The sequence below is a fragment of the Chaetura pelagica genome, unplaced genomic scaffold (genome assembly GCF_000747805.2).
Source record: "Chaetura pelagica isolate M959 unplaced genomic scaffold, ChaPel_1.0 scaffold170, whole genome shotgun sequence".
Classification (NCBI taxonomy): domain Eukaryota; kingdom Metazoa; phylum Chordata; class Aves; order Apodiformes; family Apodidae; genus Chaetura; species Chaetura pelagica.
In genome coordinates this window covers 636,894-657,386 of record NW_009952048.1, presented here as the reverse complement: position 1 = coordinate 657,386, position 20,493 = coordinate 636,894, and the positions used below count along the sequence as shown (strand labels likewise).

General features: G+C 36.3%; 1 protein-coding gene across 2 annotated transcripts in view; it reads left to right on the top strand.

Moving 5' to 3' along the window:
* The first annotated feature begins 328 nt into the window (after positions 1–328).
* Positions 329–20,493, top strand: part of DOPEY1 (dopey family member 1) — a 50,903-nt gene continuing 30,738 nt past the window's right edge. Inside the window, exons 1-13 of one of the 2 annotated variants that reach the window (XM_010003036.1) lie at positions 329–522; positions 1,800–1,981; positions 4,106–4,276; positions 5,877–6,066; positions 6,579–6,677; positions 7,742–7,841; positions 10,106–10,188; positions 12,545–12,653; positions 13,776–13,896; positions 14,625–14,744; positions 17,541–17,655; positions 18,099–18,128; positions 18,512–18,745. In XM_010003036.1, coding sequence (XP_010001338.1) covers positions 385–522; positions 1,800–1,981; positions 4,106–4,276; positions 5,877–6,066; positions 6,579–6,677; positions 7,742–7,841; positions 10,106–10,188; positions 12,545–12,653; positions 13,776–13,896; positions 14,625–14,744; positions 17,541–17,655; positions 18,099–18,128; positions 18,512–18,745 — 1,692 coding nt within the window. In that variant the 5' untranslated portion in view covers positions 329–384. Of the gene's footprint in view, positions 523–1,799; positions 1,982–4,105; positions 4,277–5,876; positions 6,067–6,578; positions 6,678–7,741; positions 7,842–10,078; positions 10,189–12,544; positions 12,654–13,775; positions 13,897–14,624; positions 14,745–17,540; positions 17,656–18,098; positions 18,129–18,511; positions 18,746–20,493 lie in introns of both variants that reach the window. The other variant, XM_010003044.1, reaches the window with a different exon arrangement.

The following is a 20,493-nucleotide window of genomic DNA, read 5'->3' as shown; positions in this document are numbered from 1 at the left end:
TGCATTGTTGAGAATAAACAATACCTTTTGGGAGAGGCAAGGCATAAATTTTCTAGGGCTTTTTGTTTGGTTTATGTTGTGTGGTGCTTTTGTTGTTGTTGTTTATTTGTTTGTTTTAAAAGGACTTGATCACAAATGTACTCTTTTGAACATGTATTAAATATTTGTGTGCAATATGTTAGCTTTTGTTTAGGATTTGCTGTAAACTAATTTCAGGTCGACAGTTCATAAAGCCTTTGAGGAAAATGAAGTGCTCTCTATACAAAATTGTTTCAATAACATATCTATGGAAAAAATGGTTTTAGGCTTTTTATTTTTTATTTTGAACAGGTAATGTCTGTACATGAATTGCACGCTAGTCTCTAGTGGGGACACTGTGGGAGGATGAACACGGAGGAGCTGGAGCTACTGACTGATTCCAAGTACAGAAACTATGTAGCAGCTGTGGACAAAGCACTGAAGAACTTTGAATATTCCAGCGAATGGGCAGATTTAATATCAGCACTTGGAAAGCTAAACAAGGTATGTCCGGCAGGTGCTCTTGGAGAAGAATCAGGAACTGGCAGTAGTTACTGGGGTAAAAGCACAGAAGTGCAAGGTTCTAGCTTTCTAATACTCTTGTGAATATTTTGGCAGTCTAAGCCACATGTTGGGTGTGTGCAAGGAGCAAAGAAATGCCTCTCTAAGACTTACTGCTGAAGCCTTTGTAATTGCAAGTAAAGGGAAAAGTTATTTACATTTTAAGTGGAAATAAATGCAATGTCTTTTTTTTATTACTAACATTTACTTCTCATGTCATTCCATGTTACTGAAATAGTGTGAAAAATAGTAACCAGTGTAAAAATCAGCAATATTTTTATGAAGCATGAGTTAGTAAATGGTGCTCAAATCATTCATTGACCAGACAATGTTATCCTATGATTTGTTTTTGAAGTTAATAAATTGACTGTGTAACATCATTGTGTGTGTAAATAGCAGTTTACAAATGCATACAGATCCTGATATCCTTAAAAGTCTAGTTCTAATCAGTTCTATGTGTTTCTACAGATTTTTAGTTAGGCTCGTAGAGTTCCCTGTGCACACATGTATTTTAACAATGTCAAGCTTTGCAGAATTTGGCATAGAAAATTACAGGTCTAAAGCATTTACATTCTACCCATAAACTTTGTGGAAAATGAAGAATGACAATATAGTTGGCAATGCCCATGGCATAATTTCTTTGTATGAACTCCCATTTCTTTCCTTTTTTTTGATTATAACAGTTCTTGTTGCACATGTATACAGAGTGAAGGCTAAGATATTGGGAAAGAAAAGTCTAAAGATGTAAATGTAACTCTGTGTTCCAGTCCTGAAGTGATTAAATAGTTTCAGACAGTGATACATTTTTTTAATGTTGTCTCACCATGTGATAGTTTCTTAAAGTTATCCCAAATGCACCATCCACAGTTCAGTAGTCCTCTTTAAGCTATTGACTGTTATTTTAACAATGGGAGATAGTAATTTTTGGCCTAAAAAAGATGAGCAAAATGAAAATGTCTAGCTGTAAGTAAGGAGCCCATTGCAAGTGAAGTTTTAAATGCCCTGGCAACTCCATCTATAGCAAGTGTACAAGTGAAAGGCGCTGCAAAGAAAAAGCTCCAGAATGCATTTCAAAGTTTGTTTTTTTGTGTGTGTGTTGTAACCTGAGTATGTGTTGTGATTCACTGACCATGTTCAGAAACTCAAGAACTCATGTATAAAATGTACGTTTAATGTTTAACTCATTTTATCCTGTTTTTCTTAACGTGCTGACTTACCAGGTACTACAGAACAACGCGAAGTACCAGGTGGTACCAAAAAAGCTGACTATCGGCAAGCGCCTGGCACAATGTCTGCATCCTGCCCTGCCAGGAGGGGTTCATCGGAAGGCACTTGAAACATATGAGATCATTTTCAAGATCATTGGACCCAAGCGTTTGGCCAAAGATCTTTTCCTCTACAGGTACAATCGTGTAAACAACATTCCAAATGCATAGTTGAGATGGTTTGGGTTTTTATTTTTTTGTTTGTTGTATAGCAAGAATCAATTAATTTCGTTCCATCATGCTTTTCATGTATTGTGTATCAGAAGATAAACAGAACACCTAAACTTTTGTTGGAACCAACTTTAGTCCTAAAGAACCTGGACTTCACTGAAATAAGATTTTTATATATGTACTGTAATTGCTCATTTCAATGCATTCACTATATATTTTTCTACTGTAATTTAAATGGTACTGGAAAGTAATTTGAGTATGTTTTATGGCAAGAAACTTTCCCTTCCAAGCAATCAAATCAACAAAACAGAAAGATTTTCTATTTTGTTGGAATGGGGGGCAAGTACCAAATTTTCCTCACTGACAGTCTCTCGAACTGATGATAATGAAAAGGAAGAATAACCTTGAAAATAAGTGTAGTGAAAATATACTGATTCCTAAAATTCCAATAGGTTTTTGGGTAAGTGGAGCAAGCAAGCTGTTCATTATATAGTGCATAGAGGATATGTGTATGTATGCACAGTCACACATGATTCTTAATCTTTAGCTATCCCTAGAGATTAAAATTTCATCAGTTTGAGAAATAGAATAAAATGGGATTCTGTTTAATTCTGTATATTAATGCTTGGAAATAAATTATATGACTTATCATCAGCTTCTGTCTTGTGTTCTCAATATGTTTACATGTAGTTACATTGGGGGAGAGGAGTGTCTCAGTTCTGTGTTTCCACATGTTTTTAAAGTTTCTGTGAACTCAGATCATGTTTTTTGCTTGTGTAGTGATTCAGTAGCTGCAATAGCTTCTTATCAGTAAGTTCTAGGATAGTGGAAAATGCTGCCTTGTGTAATGTAACTAAAAGCCATTGTAACTGATGCTTGAGACATTCACATTAAGGCATTATCAAAGATTCCAGTATTTTTCATGAAAGCAGAATGACAGTGTTTGAACATCAAATCTTGAAGGATGAGCAGTAGCCTTACAAAGAAAGACTGTGGGGTAGTGTGCTGGTTATTGAACAATAAGGCATTTTCTACAGAACAAAAAGAAACCAATTGACAATGGTGAAACAGTAGTTCTTCGAGACAGATAAAGGCAAAAATAATTTTTACAAACACTTTTCTACTTTGGAAATACTTTTTTTTCCCTGTAACATCAATAACATTATATCCCCAAAGAGGTTGGTTGGTTGTTGGTTTTTTTTATAGTATATTTTTAAGATCCTTGTCTCAAACTGAGTTGTTTCACTGTTTCATTTTCTTCTTGTGTTGGGGATCTTCTGACCTGAGTCCTCAGTGCTTTGAAAATTGCAGTTGTGTTCACATGCCTTTGATTATTGGTACTTTTTGTAATAATTTATTATATTCAGTAGCAATAGCAAAAAAATTTTTAGTATGTAGGTAACTTCTCTCTAGCTGATCACATTTCTAACTTTCATGAATTTCCACTTAGATTCACTGTAAACTCAAACCATACATCTAATGTTTTCAATCCTTTAACTGCTGCATCATAAACAGTGGGTTTATCCTTAGTTTGAGAATCTGTTTTCAGACTCAGTTTCTGTAGTAAATACATACTTTGTTGCTACTTAACAGTACAAAGGTCTTAACATTTATCTTTAGGTTACTTGGTGAAGTAAACATAATTGTTTTTCTTTTCTTATAGAAAAGTATTTCCATACATTTCTTAAATGTTCTCATCTGTCTTTATTTTTTCTTAATAGGTGCAAAGACAATGAATTTTTTAAATACATTTTCAGTTGTGATGTACTTCACCATGGGCAAAACTAAAAATTTGTCTTCCGGAGATGCTTCTGGTTTATCATATTTCTTTTATTGGTGAAAGTCACAGTCATCTCTGGGCCTTCAATGCTTGCTATCATGTTATTAATAAAGCTCATAATATTAATCTTGTCATACCAACCTGTCAATCTGGAAGGCAGTTGTGTTGTGGTCTAAGCCTGTGCAAAATTCTGATATAAAAACTTGATGCTTTTAACTACACTGAACATGCATGTAGCAGTCTTAAGATACAAATAGAATTGTTTCACGTTAGAAGCTTTCTAAAAAAAGATAAATTTTATTTTTCACAGTTCTGGACTATTTCCACTCCTCGCCAATGCTGCTATGTCTGTCAAGCCAACCTTACTGAGTCTGTATGAGATTTATTACCTCCCCTTGGGAAAAACATTGAAACCAGGGCTGCAAGGACTGTTAACGGGGATTCTGCCTGGATTAGAGGAAGGGTCAGAGTATTATGAAAGGTAAGGATCGATATATTAATAAGGTGATATGCGTGGCTTATTGTTTGTGTTGTGGGTTGTTTCTTTTTCTGTAACCTTTCATTAAATATTGTATGTTAATTTTTTTTAAGATAGGTGGTATTTAATTTCATACAATCATATTGGTTGCAGTGGAATAGTGTGGTAGAAGATTCTTAACATTAATTAGGATAAATTAACAGTTGTTTCAGTTATTGAAAGGGAATTGACATTAGATAGACATAGTGTTATATGTTGATCTTTTCTCCCAAGTAAGAAGTGATAGGATAAGAGGAAGCAACCTCAAGTTGCACCAGGGAAGGTTTAGATTGGTTATCAGGAAAAATTCCTTCACTGATAGGGTTGTCAAACATTGGAACAGGATGCCCAGGGAAGTGTTTGAGTCACCATCCCAGGAGATATTTAAAGGCATGTAGATGTGGTGCTTAGGGGACATGGCTTAGTGGTGGACTTGCCAGTGCTGGGTTAACAGTTGGACTTGATGATCTTATGGGTCTTTTCAAACCTAAATTATTCTATGATTCTGGTTCTGAATTGAGTTATGAAACACATTAGGAACATGCTGCTTGTTTCTTTTCCATGGGTTTCCTCCAAGATAGCACTGCCATGTTATTCCTGGTCTAAAACACATACCGTAACTGAATTTCAGGTAACAGACAAAGTTTCCCTCATTAAGATTTACTCATTATGTTATCTAAATTGTCACTAAATTACCTGTGTAAGAGACAGCAATAATCCACCTATCTTTATAGGTTATTACTCTGTTTGTAGCAGAGTGGCCTGGAAGATTATAGCTCTTCTTACCCATCAATTCTAAGCTCCAGTTATCTTGACCATGGTGTCTACAGCAGAATCTTAACATATTAAAGGATGTAGTTACGCTCTAAGGCTTTGAGATCTTGGAATTGTTTACACACTTACATATTTTTGATGTTTCCATCTCCAGAAGCCTTGTACGTGAAGAGCAATTTAATCACAGAATCACAATTTAACTTTTTCTAGTTCTGTTTGGTAGATACACATACTGTAGCTGGCGTCACTACAACAGGGGGCTACTTAGCTTACCTCCTGGGGCTGGCCATAGGGTGCAGAGGTGATTGCACATGAGTGGGGAGAAATGAGGACAGGGGAAAGGATTGTTCTGCTCAAAAAATTGTGGTATTTTTAAGCCCTCACATTGCCAGAAGTGCTCAGTGCAAGGACTGAGAGGACAAAAGCAATTTGTTTGAGTCTTCTGTTCAGCAGCTATGCTTTCCTGCTGTCTGCCTGAAACCTCTGCAGCAACTCTTGGCTTTAAGTAGCAGATGAGGAAGTTATTTGGCTCTTTGCTCACAGTTTCTTCTTATTTATTCCTTATGTTCAGACAGAAGCATTTTCCAAGCCAGGTTGGCCCACAGGCTTGCTAATTGGATCACTGTTCAGGCTGCATTAGTCTCAGTCTATAATTGGGGCTTCTCTTGGCCTCTCAAAGTAAAGTTCTGACTTTTCTGTAACAATTTTTTGGTATATATTTATGAAAACTGAGGGCGGGGGCAAGGGCAGTGATACATGCCCTAATTCAGCTGACTTGATTTTACGGCAGAACGAACACGCTGCTGGAGAAGGTCGCCTCGGCTGTGGATCAGTCAGCGTTCTACAGTGCCCTCTGGGGCAGCCTCCTCACCAGCCCTGCAGTTCGCCTGCCTGGGATCACCTATGTCCTCTCCCATTTGAACAGGAAGCTTTCAATGGAGGATCAGCTCTACATAATTGGCAGTGACATTGAATTAATGGTAATGTTTTGTTGGAACAATGAAGGCATTGGTGTCACTTACTTACATAATAATACAGTTCCAAGGGGTTTAGCTGTCTTCTCTGTCTTTGAACATAGTCTTTGAAGAGACAAAAATGTTTGTTTATTATGCCTCCAGTTAAACTGATGTTTTTTTCATGATAGAAGTGTTGCAAAGCTGATGTTTCAGAACTGCTTGGGTTTGTATAAAACTTTCGATTCATTACACACTTCAGTAAAAAACAGTTGAATTTTGTGGTATTTTTTGAAAAATATGTAGAGTAATATTTTGTCATTCAAGGTGTTCGTTGGTAATACAAAAAGGCAAAGCTTATAATTTTTATAGTTCAGGGACTCGGTGTTGAATATATTTTTCCTCAGTGGTGAAACTTCTTATTTTCCTGTTATATCTTTAATCGAAATTTTAAGTGTTCTTATTTTGTGTGTGCTCTCTTAAATCTACCTTCTTAAAATGATATAGTAAATAACTATTTTGGCTGGTCTGCCCTTCAGGTGGAAGCAGTGAGCACATCAGTTCAAGATACAAGTGTTTTAGTACAGAGGAGCACATTGGACCTTATCCTTTTTTGTTTTCCTTTCCACATGAGCCAGGTAGGTTATTAACAGAAGACATATAAATTGGTAAGCCCTTAAGTTAGTAGCAGTATTTAGTTGGTCTTTGTTAACCATCTTCTCCAAGCTTGAACAAGAGTCATGGGTAAGACTTTCTCTGATAGTTTTGGCTGGTTTCATGTTACTATTTGTGCCGTTCTACTTTTTAGCTTAATGTGTTAACTTGGAAGTTAACTTCAAATTCTGTATATGCAAACCCAATATAAATTATGATGTTTAGTCTGTGCAGAAACTTTTAATTTCCTCTAATTTGACAATAAAGCAAATTGTCACTTCATGTGCAAGTTTCCAATTCTAAGTGTTCAGAAGCAGCAAAAGTTAATCTTCTTTAGCATAACTGATTGAGAACACTAGATAATTAAAAATTATAATTGGTTTGGGGTAAGTAGTTAGCCCTAACTGTATTGGGAGATAGACCTTATAACTTCTAGGTATTTTTTTTTTCTGTATTTATTGTTAGTCACTTTTTTTTTTAATTATCTGTTTTACTCCTGAGGGAAAACTCACCTGATTAGAAATTCCAGAAAAACTTAATTTTCCTTTCTTTCTTGTGGAAGTGCTTTGTTCATATTTATCAGTTAATATGGGAATATTTGGAATGATTCTTTTTAGGTGCTAGTGAAATTATCGATACAGGTTTGTTGTTTTTTTTTTTAAAGTTAAAACTTAGACAAAAATGGTGGTAAGAGCTTGAAAGGTATTTAAATTTCTTTAGTGATGTTGTTTTAGCCACACTGTATTTTAGTTGAATTTGCTTCCAAGGCCTTTGCCTAATAAGCAACATGAAATGCCTTGTAACAAAAAGGAGCTGTCAATGAAGTAGTTTTGCTGTTCATAAAGGGTGCATAATACTACAAAGTGTCTGCTCCAAACAATTATTATATTTTGGTTACCTAAGAGCAAGGTTATGTTTTCTTGTACTATTCTGAATTCAGAAATGTCAGAACAGGAAATTAACTATGATTTAGTGCACATTAAGCTGCGAGCACAGAGAAAGTGTTACTGTACATAGTTTAATTGAATTGTGTTTCTCACCTCTGCAGGCAACACGTCCGGACATGATCAGAATTTTGTCAGCAGCGCTTCATGTCGTGCTGCGCAGAGATATGTCACTCAACAGGAGGCTTTATGCATGGCTTCTAGGTAGGTTTGGACTTCATTTTATCCCTCGTTAAAAGTGGAGGAAGAATTGGTACGTTCATTAGCAGTATTTTGCCGTATTGTCTTGGAAAAAAATATTGTGTTGGTATCATAAGGTAGAAAAGCACCATATCTCTCCATGGGCATAAAAGATGAAGGCTGTCATATTGGAACTCTTTCCTCTTGTAGAAATTATTGGTACATTTTCCTAGAGTAGCAATTATGAGCCACATTTAAGAGTGAAGCCTGGTGCAACAGGCCTGTGTAAATAGACACTAAAAGGCAACTTTTTCCATTTTGTGTTTTTATGGAGACAAAATCAGTACACAGGCATTACAGTGTGTAAATGGGAGTTTGAATATGACTGCACATAAGGGATAAAAATAAAAGAATTTTGGAAAATGTTCATATTACTTTGATGGAGGCCTGAATATGCAACCTTTGAGACTCATTAGATATTTGCATGGTTGAATTAACAGATCACAAATCACTTATTTTCTCCATGCAACTAGAACATAATTTCAACACCTTTCAGGGTTAAAAATTGATCAATGACAGGACTAACACTTTTACTTCTACCAAATGGCAGAATATCAATACAATACACATTTAATTTTTTATATGAAACCAGTGTGTAATCAGAAGAGGCTAACAGAGAATAATAGGTATTTGAAAGACTCTAACTACTTAGGGAATATTTAGAAAACTAGAAGTTAGGAAATTCTAGACATGATTTACTCTTCATCAGTCTTGGAATTAAGGAAGTATTCAAGGGGCTTAAGAGAGAACTGAAGTTGGGAAGGATGAAGTCAGCAACAATGTTATGCATGAGGGGGTTGGTTTTGTTGCTGTGGAAGTTGCAGGGATTTAGAAGATAAATATGAAAAAATCCTGGCTTCCTGAGTTAATCATGTCTCAAGACACTGACTTATAAATTACTCATCTACTAAAGACAGTGAATTGCACTGTCATGCTTCATCTCTCTGCTTTCCAATTTAAGGAAAAATGATTTCCAGGTGAAACACTGCACTACTGTTTAATATAAATTTGTGGATTAGATATGTTTTTTTGCTGTCATTGAAAAGATATTTTATGTGTTTAAAATATGCTGCTGCTTTTTTTTAGTTGTGGAACCTTCTACAGCTGTTGCATGACCATTGTCTCCACTGAAAGGCAATATGACTTCAGATGGTGGTTTTACAGTGACTGTTACTGGTCCTGTTTTGTGAACAGCTGGTGCCTCCAGTTGCTATATATTCCAACAGACTGTCTAGCAGTATAGATAGCATTTTGGATTGTTTTAGTCTTGGCACTATGCTGCTTTTATATTATCATGGTATTTTACTGCTAGTATAAAACATGGAGGGAGGATGGTCAGTTATGATGAAAGACTCTGAAGTCTGATGTTCTATATGATGTTATTTAATTCTAGTGTTAATCCTTCCTTCCTATTGTTTTATATCTGGATGTGGTCTATCACCATTGTCTAGGCATAAAAAATAAATTGCATCTATTTAATCCAGTTTATTTTAACCGTTGTTAACAGTGACTGTATTAAGTTGCTGCTAAAGGGCATGTACAATCTCAGGCTTTCCTTCTATTTTTGTCGCTTCAGGACAAAAGTTGTGAAAAATGCTTCTGCGGGACAGGGTGGTATCCTGACATTTTTTTTTCTTCATTTTTATATATATTCTTTTTTTCTTTTTCTTTCCTCAAGCCCAGTCTTTTGTAGAGTAAAAAGGTTACGTGTTAAAAAATACAAAATTACAAAACAAAGCTCAATCTCCTTCATGTAATTTTGAATAACAAAATGATTTGTGTGTAATATGACATTCTCTCTAAGTGCCCTAGTTATGTCGGCATGTTTTGATGATAATATATTTGAAACACTGAATTTTGTGTTCTCATAATAGTATTGAAATATTTTTTGAAGATACTCTGGGACTATGTATTTCAGTCTTTGTAAACATTTGTTGCTTTTTTACAAAAAGTAATTTGGTTAATAATGTTGCATAAACATTAAAGTTTGTAATTTGTGTGCTATCTGCTTGCATGGAAGTATCACTTAGTTTCCTGTATTAAATTCTATAAAATCATCTTTCCCTTGCCATCATTACTTGGACTTCTTCATCTTGGTAAGTTACCAGTGCTAGTGTGTTGATTTCTAGTTTAAAGACATTTGGCAAAATATTCTATTAAGAGACAAATATTTACTTGCCTTGTCTTTTGTTTGCTTGAAGGTTTTGATAACAATGGTGCCCTTATAGGACCCAGAAGTACAAGGCACAGCAACCCTGAGGAGCATGCCACTTACTATTTCAACACCTTCTCTAAGGAGATGTTAGTCCAGGTAACTGTACGATGTTTTCTTGTGATACGTATCTCCATAAATGGATGCTGATCAAAGTTGCTGTATCTTTATCTTTCAACTTCCTATTTCAATATGACCATGTAATTTCTGTTTTTTTGTGGCATTGTATCCTACTCTTCCAAAACCTTCACAGTGGGAAAATGAAGACACAGGAGACTGTGTTAAATTTCACTCCACTTCCACAAGCAATGTAGCATACATGGAAGATATTTGGTAATGAGCCCAGCATGCTGGAGCCTGTTCTTTCATAAAACTGAATTGGAAAAATTCTCTTATGCTTCTGTAGATACAGAAACTCCTCTGTGTCTTGGATATCAGAATACTTTGATCAGATAGTACTCAGAAGGTCTGCGTAAGAGGGGACTTCCTCCCCTCTAGGTAAGGGGGACATCTTTTCTGCTGTCCATTGGCATTCATAAATAGTTGAGCAAATTGGCAGTCATACTAACTGACTCTTAAGGTCTTGCTAAGTGAGCTGATACCACCTGGCCTCAAGAACTGTGGTGCTACTTTTGCAGTAATTGAAGTCTAGAGTTGTTTTTCAAGGTGCTGTGAGTCTGATCTTGAAATCAGGAAGACATTTTATAATTAAGGCAAATTGATAAGGTAATGATTTTTCTGATATTCAGTCAGAATTGCGGTGCTGTATGTGGAAATGAGAGTGGGGATTCCAGTATTAGCAGCTGACACAAGATTATTTAGCTCAAAGCTGGTATCCAGCACAGAGCTAGCACTTTCAGTTTTATACGAAGATCTGTTCTACTGATTATAAGAAAATCCAGAATTCCAGTTGGCACTCTCTCACTGTTCTCTTGTCACCCCTCTGCCTCCCATGTCACCCCTCTGCCTCCCATGTCACCCCTCTGCCTCCCATGTCACCCCTCTGCCTCCCATGTCACCCCTCTGCCTCCCATGTCACCCCTCTGCCTCCCATGTCACCCCTCTGCCTCCCATGTCACCCCTCTGCCTCCCATGTCACCCCTCTGCCTCCCATGTCACCCTCACTGTTCTCTTGTCACCCCTCTGCCTCCCATGTCACCCCTCTGCCTCCCATGTCACCCCTCTGCCTCCCATGTCACCCCTCTGCCTCCCATACCAGATTATTCAGAAATCATCCAAATGTAGGGGAGAGAGGCCTGAACTAGATACAGTTTTGCATGTACCTTCTGTACAAAATGTGATGCACTTCTACCAAAATTTAGACATTTGTTTATAGATTGTTCCCTTCCTTTTAAATCTATTAATCTTTCCAGCTTAAAAAGTGTCATTAAAGCTTTTGTCTGAAAGAGTCGATACACTCTTTTTTTGGTAGCAGGCAGTACTGCTACAGTAGAGTAGAGAGTCATAATTTATTTTGTAACAGGGATACTCTTTTTTTCTTTAAAAATTCTTACGGACATTAAAATCAGTGGCTTGCTAAACTTGGTGCAAATTGCATATGCCTTCTAAAACCATTTGCTGTCTTTTGAGAGAATTCAAAAGCACTGTTCCTTTCTGCCCTCTTTCCTAGCAGTCTCTTTGTGTGTTCTTTTATCCAGTCCACCCCCATCTTATTCATTGTACTGAATGTACTGAAAGGTACATCAATGTACTGAAAATTCTGACCTTCTACAAGCGTATTCAAGTATGGAAGATTTTTCTTTCAGGATACGGCTGATAATACTTGCTTTATAGCAGATGGCAAGGTTGAACCTGTTTTCCTGCCTCTCTTTCCTATGTCTTTTTCTTCCTTGTCCACTTTATCAGAAGCTATAAAAGAGACAAACGAATTTCTGCTCAGACAGGGAAGCCAGCCACAGAGAGGAGACTAAGCAAAATCTGAAGCAATTTCATTGGGCTTTTTATAATTCTGCAGCTTGTTCCATACACTGTTTCAGTATAGAAACTCACTTTTCCCGTTTGTTTTGAAGTTGTTCAATCCCATCTAGACAACTTAGTAAAGAACATTTTACTCCACATAGGTGGATATAGCCTAGATGAACAGACTGTTGTTTATTAAGCCCTTAATATGTATATATTAATTTAATAATAACTTTTTGATGTCTTCTTTTTTTATTCTTACTAAGTTTTGTATTGGTGTCTGTTTATAATATTTTATTTTGACTTTAAGTATATACAAGTTACCAAGTTCTGCTCCAGAGAAATACTCATGTAAGCAAAGTTGAGAGAATACTTGAACATGGAGGGAATGAGCTGCAGTGACATTAAATAGTGGTCTTCACTACTGAGAGGTTTCCCTTTTTATGCAGCTTTTCTTGCATCTTTCTTTCAAAAACTGTTTTCTGGATTGTTTTTTTGTTTGTTTGTTTTCCTAATGTGATTTTTCTCTTTGCAGGCAATGATTGGAATATTACAAGTTAATGGGCATGGGGAAGAAAGCACATTAATGCAAGACCTAAAGCCTTTCCGAATTCTGATCAGTTTGCTGGATAAGCCTGAATTAGGTAATTTTCATATTACTTCATAATATTTCTACTTTTTACCTTGTTTTACATGATTTTGCTTTGAGATTCTTTCCCTCTTGTTGATCAAATTAGAAAAGCTGTATTCTTACTACTGGCAGGTTAGCTACATTTCGTACATCTTTCAACCTGAAAATTTAATGTATTCATTAGATTGACTTTTTACCAAATGCAATTTCTTCTACTTTCAAGACAGGAAATAGTGAGTTAAAGTCATAAAAAGAACTGACTGCATATTGGAATAATTGCAGATTGGATCTTTTCCATTGCTTTAATCAAATGGTGACTTTCACTATTTAAAACCTCAGATACTGCTTTTGGGAATAAACTGCTCTTCCCTTTAATATGCACATATAGATGAGAGATATTAACAAGAAAGCAATTACTTTTTTTCAGAAGACTTTATCCTGAGGAAGCAAGTATTTTAGAGAGTTTGTGGGGGGTTTGATTGAGGGGTGGTTGGTTGTTTTTTGGTTTTCCTTTCCCCTGTTTAAAGTGTTTAAATGGACTTTTTTGGTGTGTGAGTGCAGAGAACTATGGGACAAAAGTAGATGAGGCAAAAGTATTTACAGCAATTGAGTGTTGGATATGTTGCTTTTTTCTGTGGAAAAATGGCTTTGGATGTGACTGAAAAAATAATTTTTGAAGTCTATCTTAAGATTTGGGGACTGAGTAATAAAAGCCTAAAAACACAACAATTAGAATTGAAGTGGTTAAGACAGACTGCCATGAACAAAATGTCTGACAAGAGTTTGTAATTTTCCTGGTATTTTGTGAGTCCTGGGAGTCAGTTTAAATTTTGGCTATGCTGATGTGACTGCATAGTTTTTGAATTGGGTGTGTTTGTACCCAGCTGTCATTGTACACATATTGTGAGGAGAGCTCCGTGTGTGCTTTGTATACTATACTCCCAGGCATTACAATGGCCTGTGTATTTCTGGAATGCTAAAAAACTTCTGAATTTGAGGAAGTTTATGAAATTGAAGACAAAGAATGTTATGGTTTCAGTGACCAAAGCTAGCTAATGATTTGGGTAGTTTTCAGGTGTGGACTGGCAGCAGTGCTATAGTGCATAAGACTGTGATTGCTGATATTTCTCCATAGGCCCTGCCATCCTGGAGGATGTATTGATTGAAGTGTTTCGAACATTATACACACAGTGCAAAGCAGAACTGGAGCTTCAGGCAGAACCTTCTTTCAACAAAGATCACACACAGCTTAGCAGGTGAATAATGAGTGTGACACATTTTGCATTAAGTTACCCTTGTGTTGCTGAAACCGTGACGCTGAAGCCTTTGGGACTGTGACCTGGTTTGTTCATGATACAGGATAAGATCAAGTGACATTAAAAGTGACTTGTATGTTCAGTGAAAAGGTCTGAAGGGCTTTATTTTGTTTTTTTTTTTTTTAAATTAGCATACGGATTATTTTTTATCCATGACAAAATTGCTTGACTGATACAGCTGGAAGGCAGTATGTCAGTGGCATAGGTTAATTGTGACATTCTTTACATCTATGCTTCTGGAAAAAAAAAAAAAAGTGGACTGATGTACTTTCTTGCAGAGTAAAAATGAAGAGTGCTACAAGACACCCACAGAGAGGGATAAAAAAAGTTTCAAGAATTGAATTTAATTTCTTAAAAGATGGAGAGAAAAGGGAAATTCAAAGCTCAGTGGGATAAAAAGATGGTAGGAATGATGATGGGAGACCAGATCTATTAAAAATGTGGTTAGAAGACAAAGACTGAGAAAAGAATAGAGAAGAAACTTAGCAACTGTGAAAAGACATTGGTATGAGGAGCCTGCCAATATACTGAGCCCTAGACCAGCAACCGGTGTAGGGATGAGGGGAGGATAATTTGTCAGTGTTAACTGGCAGTGAGTAAACTCACAGTGATGTGTAGTTACATGACTCAGAAATGAAGTGTAAGTATATGTATATTTTTTATTTCAGCAAACTGAGAGAGAACAAGAAAACAGCAGAATTGATTAAAACTGCCAATCTTCTCTTTAACTCCTTTGAGCCTTATTATATGTGGGATTACATTGCTCGTTGGTTTGAAGAATGTTGTAGGTAAGTTTAATAGTTAATCTCCATATGTGTAATGTTGAAGTGGATTTTTGTTTTATAAGCTCTTTTTCTTCAAAGAATTCAGCTTGATGTGATCATTTAGTCCATCTGACTTTTTCTTCCCCATCCCTTTAGCTTTGGTTTTTTTGGCCAATTTCAGTCAGATATGATTGGTCTTAGCAATGTGAGTTCTTACAAACTCTGTGTCTGGGTAAAATCAAGAGAGAATTAGCACCTCTGATGAAGGGAAGACTCTAGAATGATCTCAGAGCTAGTTTGTTTTGTCCTGTCTGTCCCAGTACAGGATTACTCATTGGATATCTAGCAAACCCATCAGCTTTACCGAGAGTGATTTGTGGAATGTGTTATCTTTTGTCCCACTCTTAAAGGGGAGTAAAAATGTGTGGGAGTCCTATACACGGCAAGGAAGGCTATAGGAGGGAGCACAATAAGCAAGGGAGAACTGAAAATATTTACAGGAGGGAGAGGGGACCACAGGAAAGGAGGTGTTGCTCTGGAAAGGGAAAAAAGAGGTAGGAATTTCATTGCTTATGGAATAGCTTAATAATGGCTTCAAATACTTGGACACTAACTTGTCTGTGAGCCAATGGCTAGCTGTCTTAAGTAAAGAAAACTGTTTTGGGCTCCATTAAGGGTAGCATAGTCAGCAGGTGGAAGGAAGTTATTTTTGCTTTCATTTGGTGTTTCTAAGGTCACATGTGGAATATAGTGTCTGGTTTTGGGCATCCCACTTGAGGAAGAGTGTTAAGAAACTGAAGAGGCTTTAGCAGAGATCTGCTAAGGTGGTCAGAGTCATAGCACATGGTATGAGAGGGTGAAGTAGGTGAGTTTGATTTAGCCTGCCAAAAATGGAGCTTGAATAGCAACCTTTGACTTCCTTGAAAGGCATTTACAAAGTTGTTACATCCGTACTTCTCGTAATAGCTGATGGTAGAACAAGGAACAGTCACAAGTGTTGATCAGGGGTTTGTGTTGGACTTTTGGAAAAGCTTTGCTATGAACATAATGCAACAGTGGAACAGGTTACCCAGGGTGGCTAGGGAGCTTGCTTGGCAGTTTTCCAGGACACTGCTGAACAAAACTGTGGATGAATTTATCTAGCACTGGTAGCAGTCCTGCTCAGCATGAGAGGTTGGACTAGGTGAAATCCCTTCAAACATGTTTGTGACTTAATTTTTCTCTATTGAACTGAATTGCTAAAGTAAAGAAAGCAATCTACAACCAACTGACAAGCAGATGAGAATTTCTCTACATGTAAGTAGATGTTAATGTAAGCATGAATAGCAGATTGCCTCATTAATAAATAAATGGAATCTGAAGAGGGTTTTTGTGGGTTTTTTCCCTCCACGACCTGCTGTGTTATATAAGTTATTGTCTTACTGTTAAAAAATATTCACAAGGAAGTGAAAACATACCAGTTGATTTTAAACCTTGAATTTGTAAGTTAACTTCCTATCATTTAGTCTGATTGCTAAATCAGTTACTACTTTTAGAGTGATTTTGATATCCCTCTCAATTTGTCTTAGGCTTTTTCTTATATTTCCCCATTAAACATTAAAAATCAGATTTGTTGTATCTAGTGTTTTCTTTCATCTAAGTGTTACACACTGCTGTTGAGTTGTTCTCAAAGCTACTTTTGATAAGGGGCTTAGTGTGTTGAATTAAAGTAATCCTTTCTCAGGTATTACAGTTGAAGAAACGTGAGGTCTTTCTGGGTAGGAACACAGAGTGTGAAAAAGAATTTGTGTTACAACTTTCACAAAGGAGGGACCAGTTCACTGAGCTGCTAGTTTTATGAAGAGAATTATATGTTGTTAGAGAGATACAGTAACCCAACAGAGGTACAGGTTAAGTAGAGTGCTACTTATCAAATGTAGGTTACTGACAGAATGCAATTTAAATATACTTTTTTAAATCTCTTAAAAATATTTTGATTAATACTTACTGTCTCTGTTTCAGCCTTGTTTTCTGTAATGCTTCTATTATTTCAAATAAATCCTTGTTTAAGTCCTGGCATATACGTATGTTCATGAACCCTTCCAAAGCAGAGAGAAAGGATTAGAATAACTTGCTGAAAATGTGACACTGCCCTCACCACCACCCGCAGCAGAATAGATGAACTAGAGGAAAAAGAAGTTATTCCTTTGCTCATATAATTTGCTTGTAGTATTGTGAGATTGCAGCACAATTTCACAGGGGATTTGTGTTCTGTCTTACTGCATTCAGCAATAAAACTCATCAGGTTATGAATTCTCATCAGTATTACCATAGTGCAGTCAGCTGAAGTGGACATTTAGAAGAGCTTGTCATTTTTTTCCTCTTGCACAGCTTTAAAGCTTCATGGCCTTTTATTTCACTTTTGGTTAATTTTACCTCAAGTGCTTAATAGCACCTCAAGTGCCTAAACCACAGTAGTGGTTTAGATCTCTTCAAAATTACTGTGCTTCTAGTAACACTGTCTCTTAATTCTGTTATTGGTGCCCATGCTCATACTAAAAATATTGGTGTAAATGGTGGAGTCAGAAATGCAGTTTTCTGTAGTCTGAATTTCTTTATTTCACAAATGAAGATGGATTTACACTGAAAAGAAGCTGGTGTTCCTATTTTTCTGAAAACATGGCACGTGGCCAAATGAGCTACTTAACAGTAAAATGAGAGTTTGCTAATTTGTTTATAGGGATTATCCCGGATGTGTAAAGCATTGCATTAAGTTACAGAAACATAGTCAGTGTAAAGGGGGAGGGAAGAATATTGTTAAATCCTATTTTAATTTTGCAGAAGGACATTACATGCCAGACTTCAAACTGGGCCTGGAAGTGGAAGTGAGCAATCTGAGTTACCTCTGACAAATTTCTGCTTGTTAGTGGATTTTTTGTTGGATATAGTTTCTTTGGTAAGAATTGCTTTGTTTGTTACTAATAATGGGATTCTGTACATTTATAGTCTGCAGAAATAATGCATCAGCTTTATTAATTGTTCTCCCTACAAATATATTGCCATAAATAGTGGACACTTTTAGAAGTAGTTTTGGTTTCATTCTGTGATTCTTGATATACTGCTTGGATATAACCAGAGGTTTTATGATGCTTATACCCAAAAATTTTTGTCTATCCTTGATTTCTTTTCTCTGAAACTATACCATATTCATGACAAGTATATTATTTTGTAGTTTGATATGCTAGTTTAGATCTGCAGCTTTCTTTTAAAAGGCTTTTTCAAGTGTCACAATAAGAAGTATCTTCTTTTTCTGTTGGTATTGCTTAACATAGCAAAGACTATTGGAACTGTTTTTCCTGTGCCTGTCTTTCCTCAATTCTTTGCTTTCTCATTTCAAAGCCTACTAGAAGTATGAGAGTGCTGTGTCAGGTATGGCAATCAGACTGTTTTCCCTTTAGTTCTTACCTTGTTTCTTTTATTTTTAACCTTTTATATTAAGGGTATTAAAAAAATAGTAGTAGCATTTTTAGCCTCGTTGTTGTTTTGTAATGTGTTTGTTGTGTAATGAACAAGATGTAAAATTCTGAATAAGAGCTAAATATTTCTCTATTTCTTGGTTACTCTGCTGTATTTTTTTTTTTAAGTAAAGCATGTGTTTCTTATTACTGGGTATTAAGTTATTAATTTTCCTTTTTCCATGTTTCATATGTTTAGATCACAGTCTAGCAAATGATGGGTACCTCTGTTATAGAAGATAGCTTTCAGGTGGAATTTAGACTTATAGCTAATGAGTCCTCTTATTACTTTGTTAGGAGACTTACATTGAAATACAGACAGAACACTTGCCTCAGCTGCTGCTCAGGATGATTTCTGCATTGACGAGCCATCTTCAGACTTTACACTTGTCCGAGCTTACTGATTCTCTCAGACTCTGCTCAAAGATCCTTAGTAAAGTTCAACCTCCATTGCTATCTGCTGGAACAGATGGTATCCTGCAGCTTCCTAGTGGACACAACAGCTCAATCAAAGAATGGGAAAATAAAAAGGTAGCTGATTATGTTTTGCAGTATCTTGGAAAAATACTTTTTTGTGTGGGAAGGAGCAGTGGGTTTTCTAAGTCTGTGCTGAACCACCTCTAAGTCTGTGATTAGACTTAATTTAAGATACAAAAATACATGTGAAACTTGGATCTTCAAAATAAATTAGAGTTGTGCAGTTCATTGTGGTAAAATATTTTGATTATTAAGAGTTTTTAATCTAGATTTAATACTATAGATGTATAAGTTACTTCAGAATCAGAGCCTAAGAATGAACTAATCCACTGGGGTTTGAAGTTGTAAAACATTTCAACAGACTGATCATGTAGAATAACTGGACTCGAAAGAATTCTCCATTTTTGGTTACGTATCAGTCATGTAAATTCTCCTCTCACGCAATATATATGCATCAGTTTAATACCCACCAATTATTTTACTATCACTGTTCAGTTCTTAGAATAATTTTATAAAGAAATAGGAGGAACAAACCAACCAGCAGCTCTTTCTCTTTTAACGTTGTTTAGTTCGGTCTATGCAACCATGGCTCTGTAAGCTGTGTTAAGTGACATCCCTCAAAATCCTGGCTCTCCAGCTGAAGGGATTAGAGGAATATATACAGTAATTTAGACTGGAAGTGACAGAACAGTTGCAGGTCACTGCTCAAAGCCAGACTGGTTTTGAAGCTAGATTTTACTTTAAAGCTATGTCGGGTCACTCAGAATCACATCTGGCTTAGTTTTTTACAATCTCCACGAATGAAGTTTCCACAACTTCTTTTTACAACTTTTTTCTTTGTACTGTGTTATTTAATCAGAATTTCAAGTGTTGCAGCTTATGCTTGTTTTCTCTTGGTTTTTTTTCACTGTGGATTTCTGAGCCTGCCTCCATCTTTTCAGCTACCTAATGGGAAGTCACAGCGACAAAGGTGCCTTCTTCTCCTCCATGACTCTTAGCATTCTTTTTCTTAAGACTGAGAAAATCCAACTCTCTGAGCATTCCTTCTATGTCAGGTGTTCCTGTGGTGACCCTCCACTGAACTTACTCAGTATATCAATGTTTGTTTTGTACTAATGGGTGCAAACTGGGACATATGTCAGACATGATCTTAAAACTGGGGAGCAGAAGGGACTAATTACTTCCCTTGGCTTGCTGACTATACTTCTTCTGATGCAGTGCTCTATGTGGCTGGCTAGCTGCACTACAAGGGCCCACTGCTGGCTGTGATGTTCTCTTAGTCCTTTAGGACTCCAACATCCTTTATGTAGGATTGTATCCTTATTTATTCTAGACAGCTTTTTTTTTTAATCCCATTTTGATGAAATTATATTGCCCTTTGTACCTTCAACAGCCTTTTTCTTTCAATTACAACCGACTCCTGTGCCCACCATGTTTCTGATCTCTTTTACATTGTATTTTATAAGAGAAGGTCAGCTTTTGTCTTTCTAGGCTTTTCAGAACTGATTAACAGAAGACAGTAAAAGCTATCTCAAACATATTTTCATTCTTACTCCATCTTTGGTAAAGCAAGATGTAGTTCATCATACATAATGATATCTTTGTTTTTATTTATTAATTTAAAAGTTATTCAGATGTTTAGATTAAGCTCGTTTTCTGCATTTAAGACAGCTAGTGATTAGGATGTCAGACAGCAAGGCAACTTCTGGGCCTGTTAGATCTCAGGCAACATCTGCCATTGCTGGTGAGATAGCTAGATGAGAAGTATGTGGGCATGTTCTGTAGTTGTATTTACTCCCACT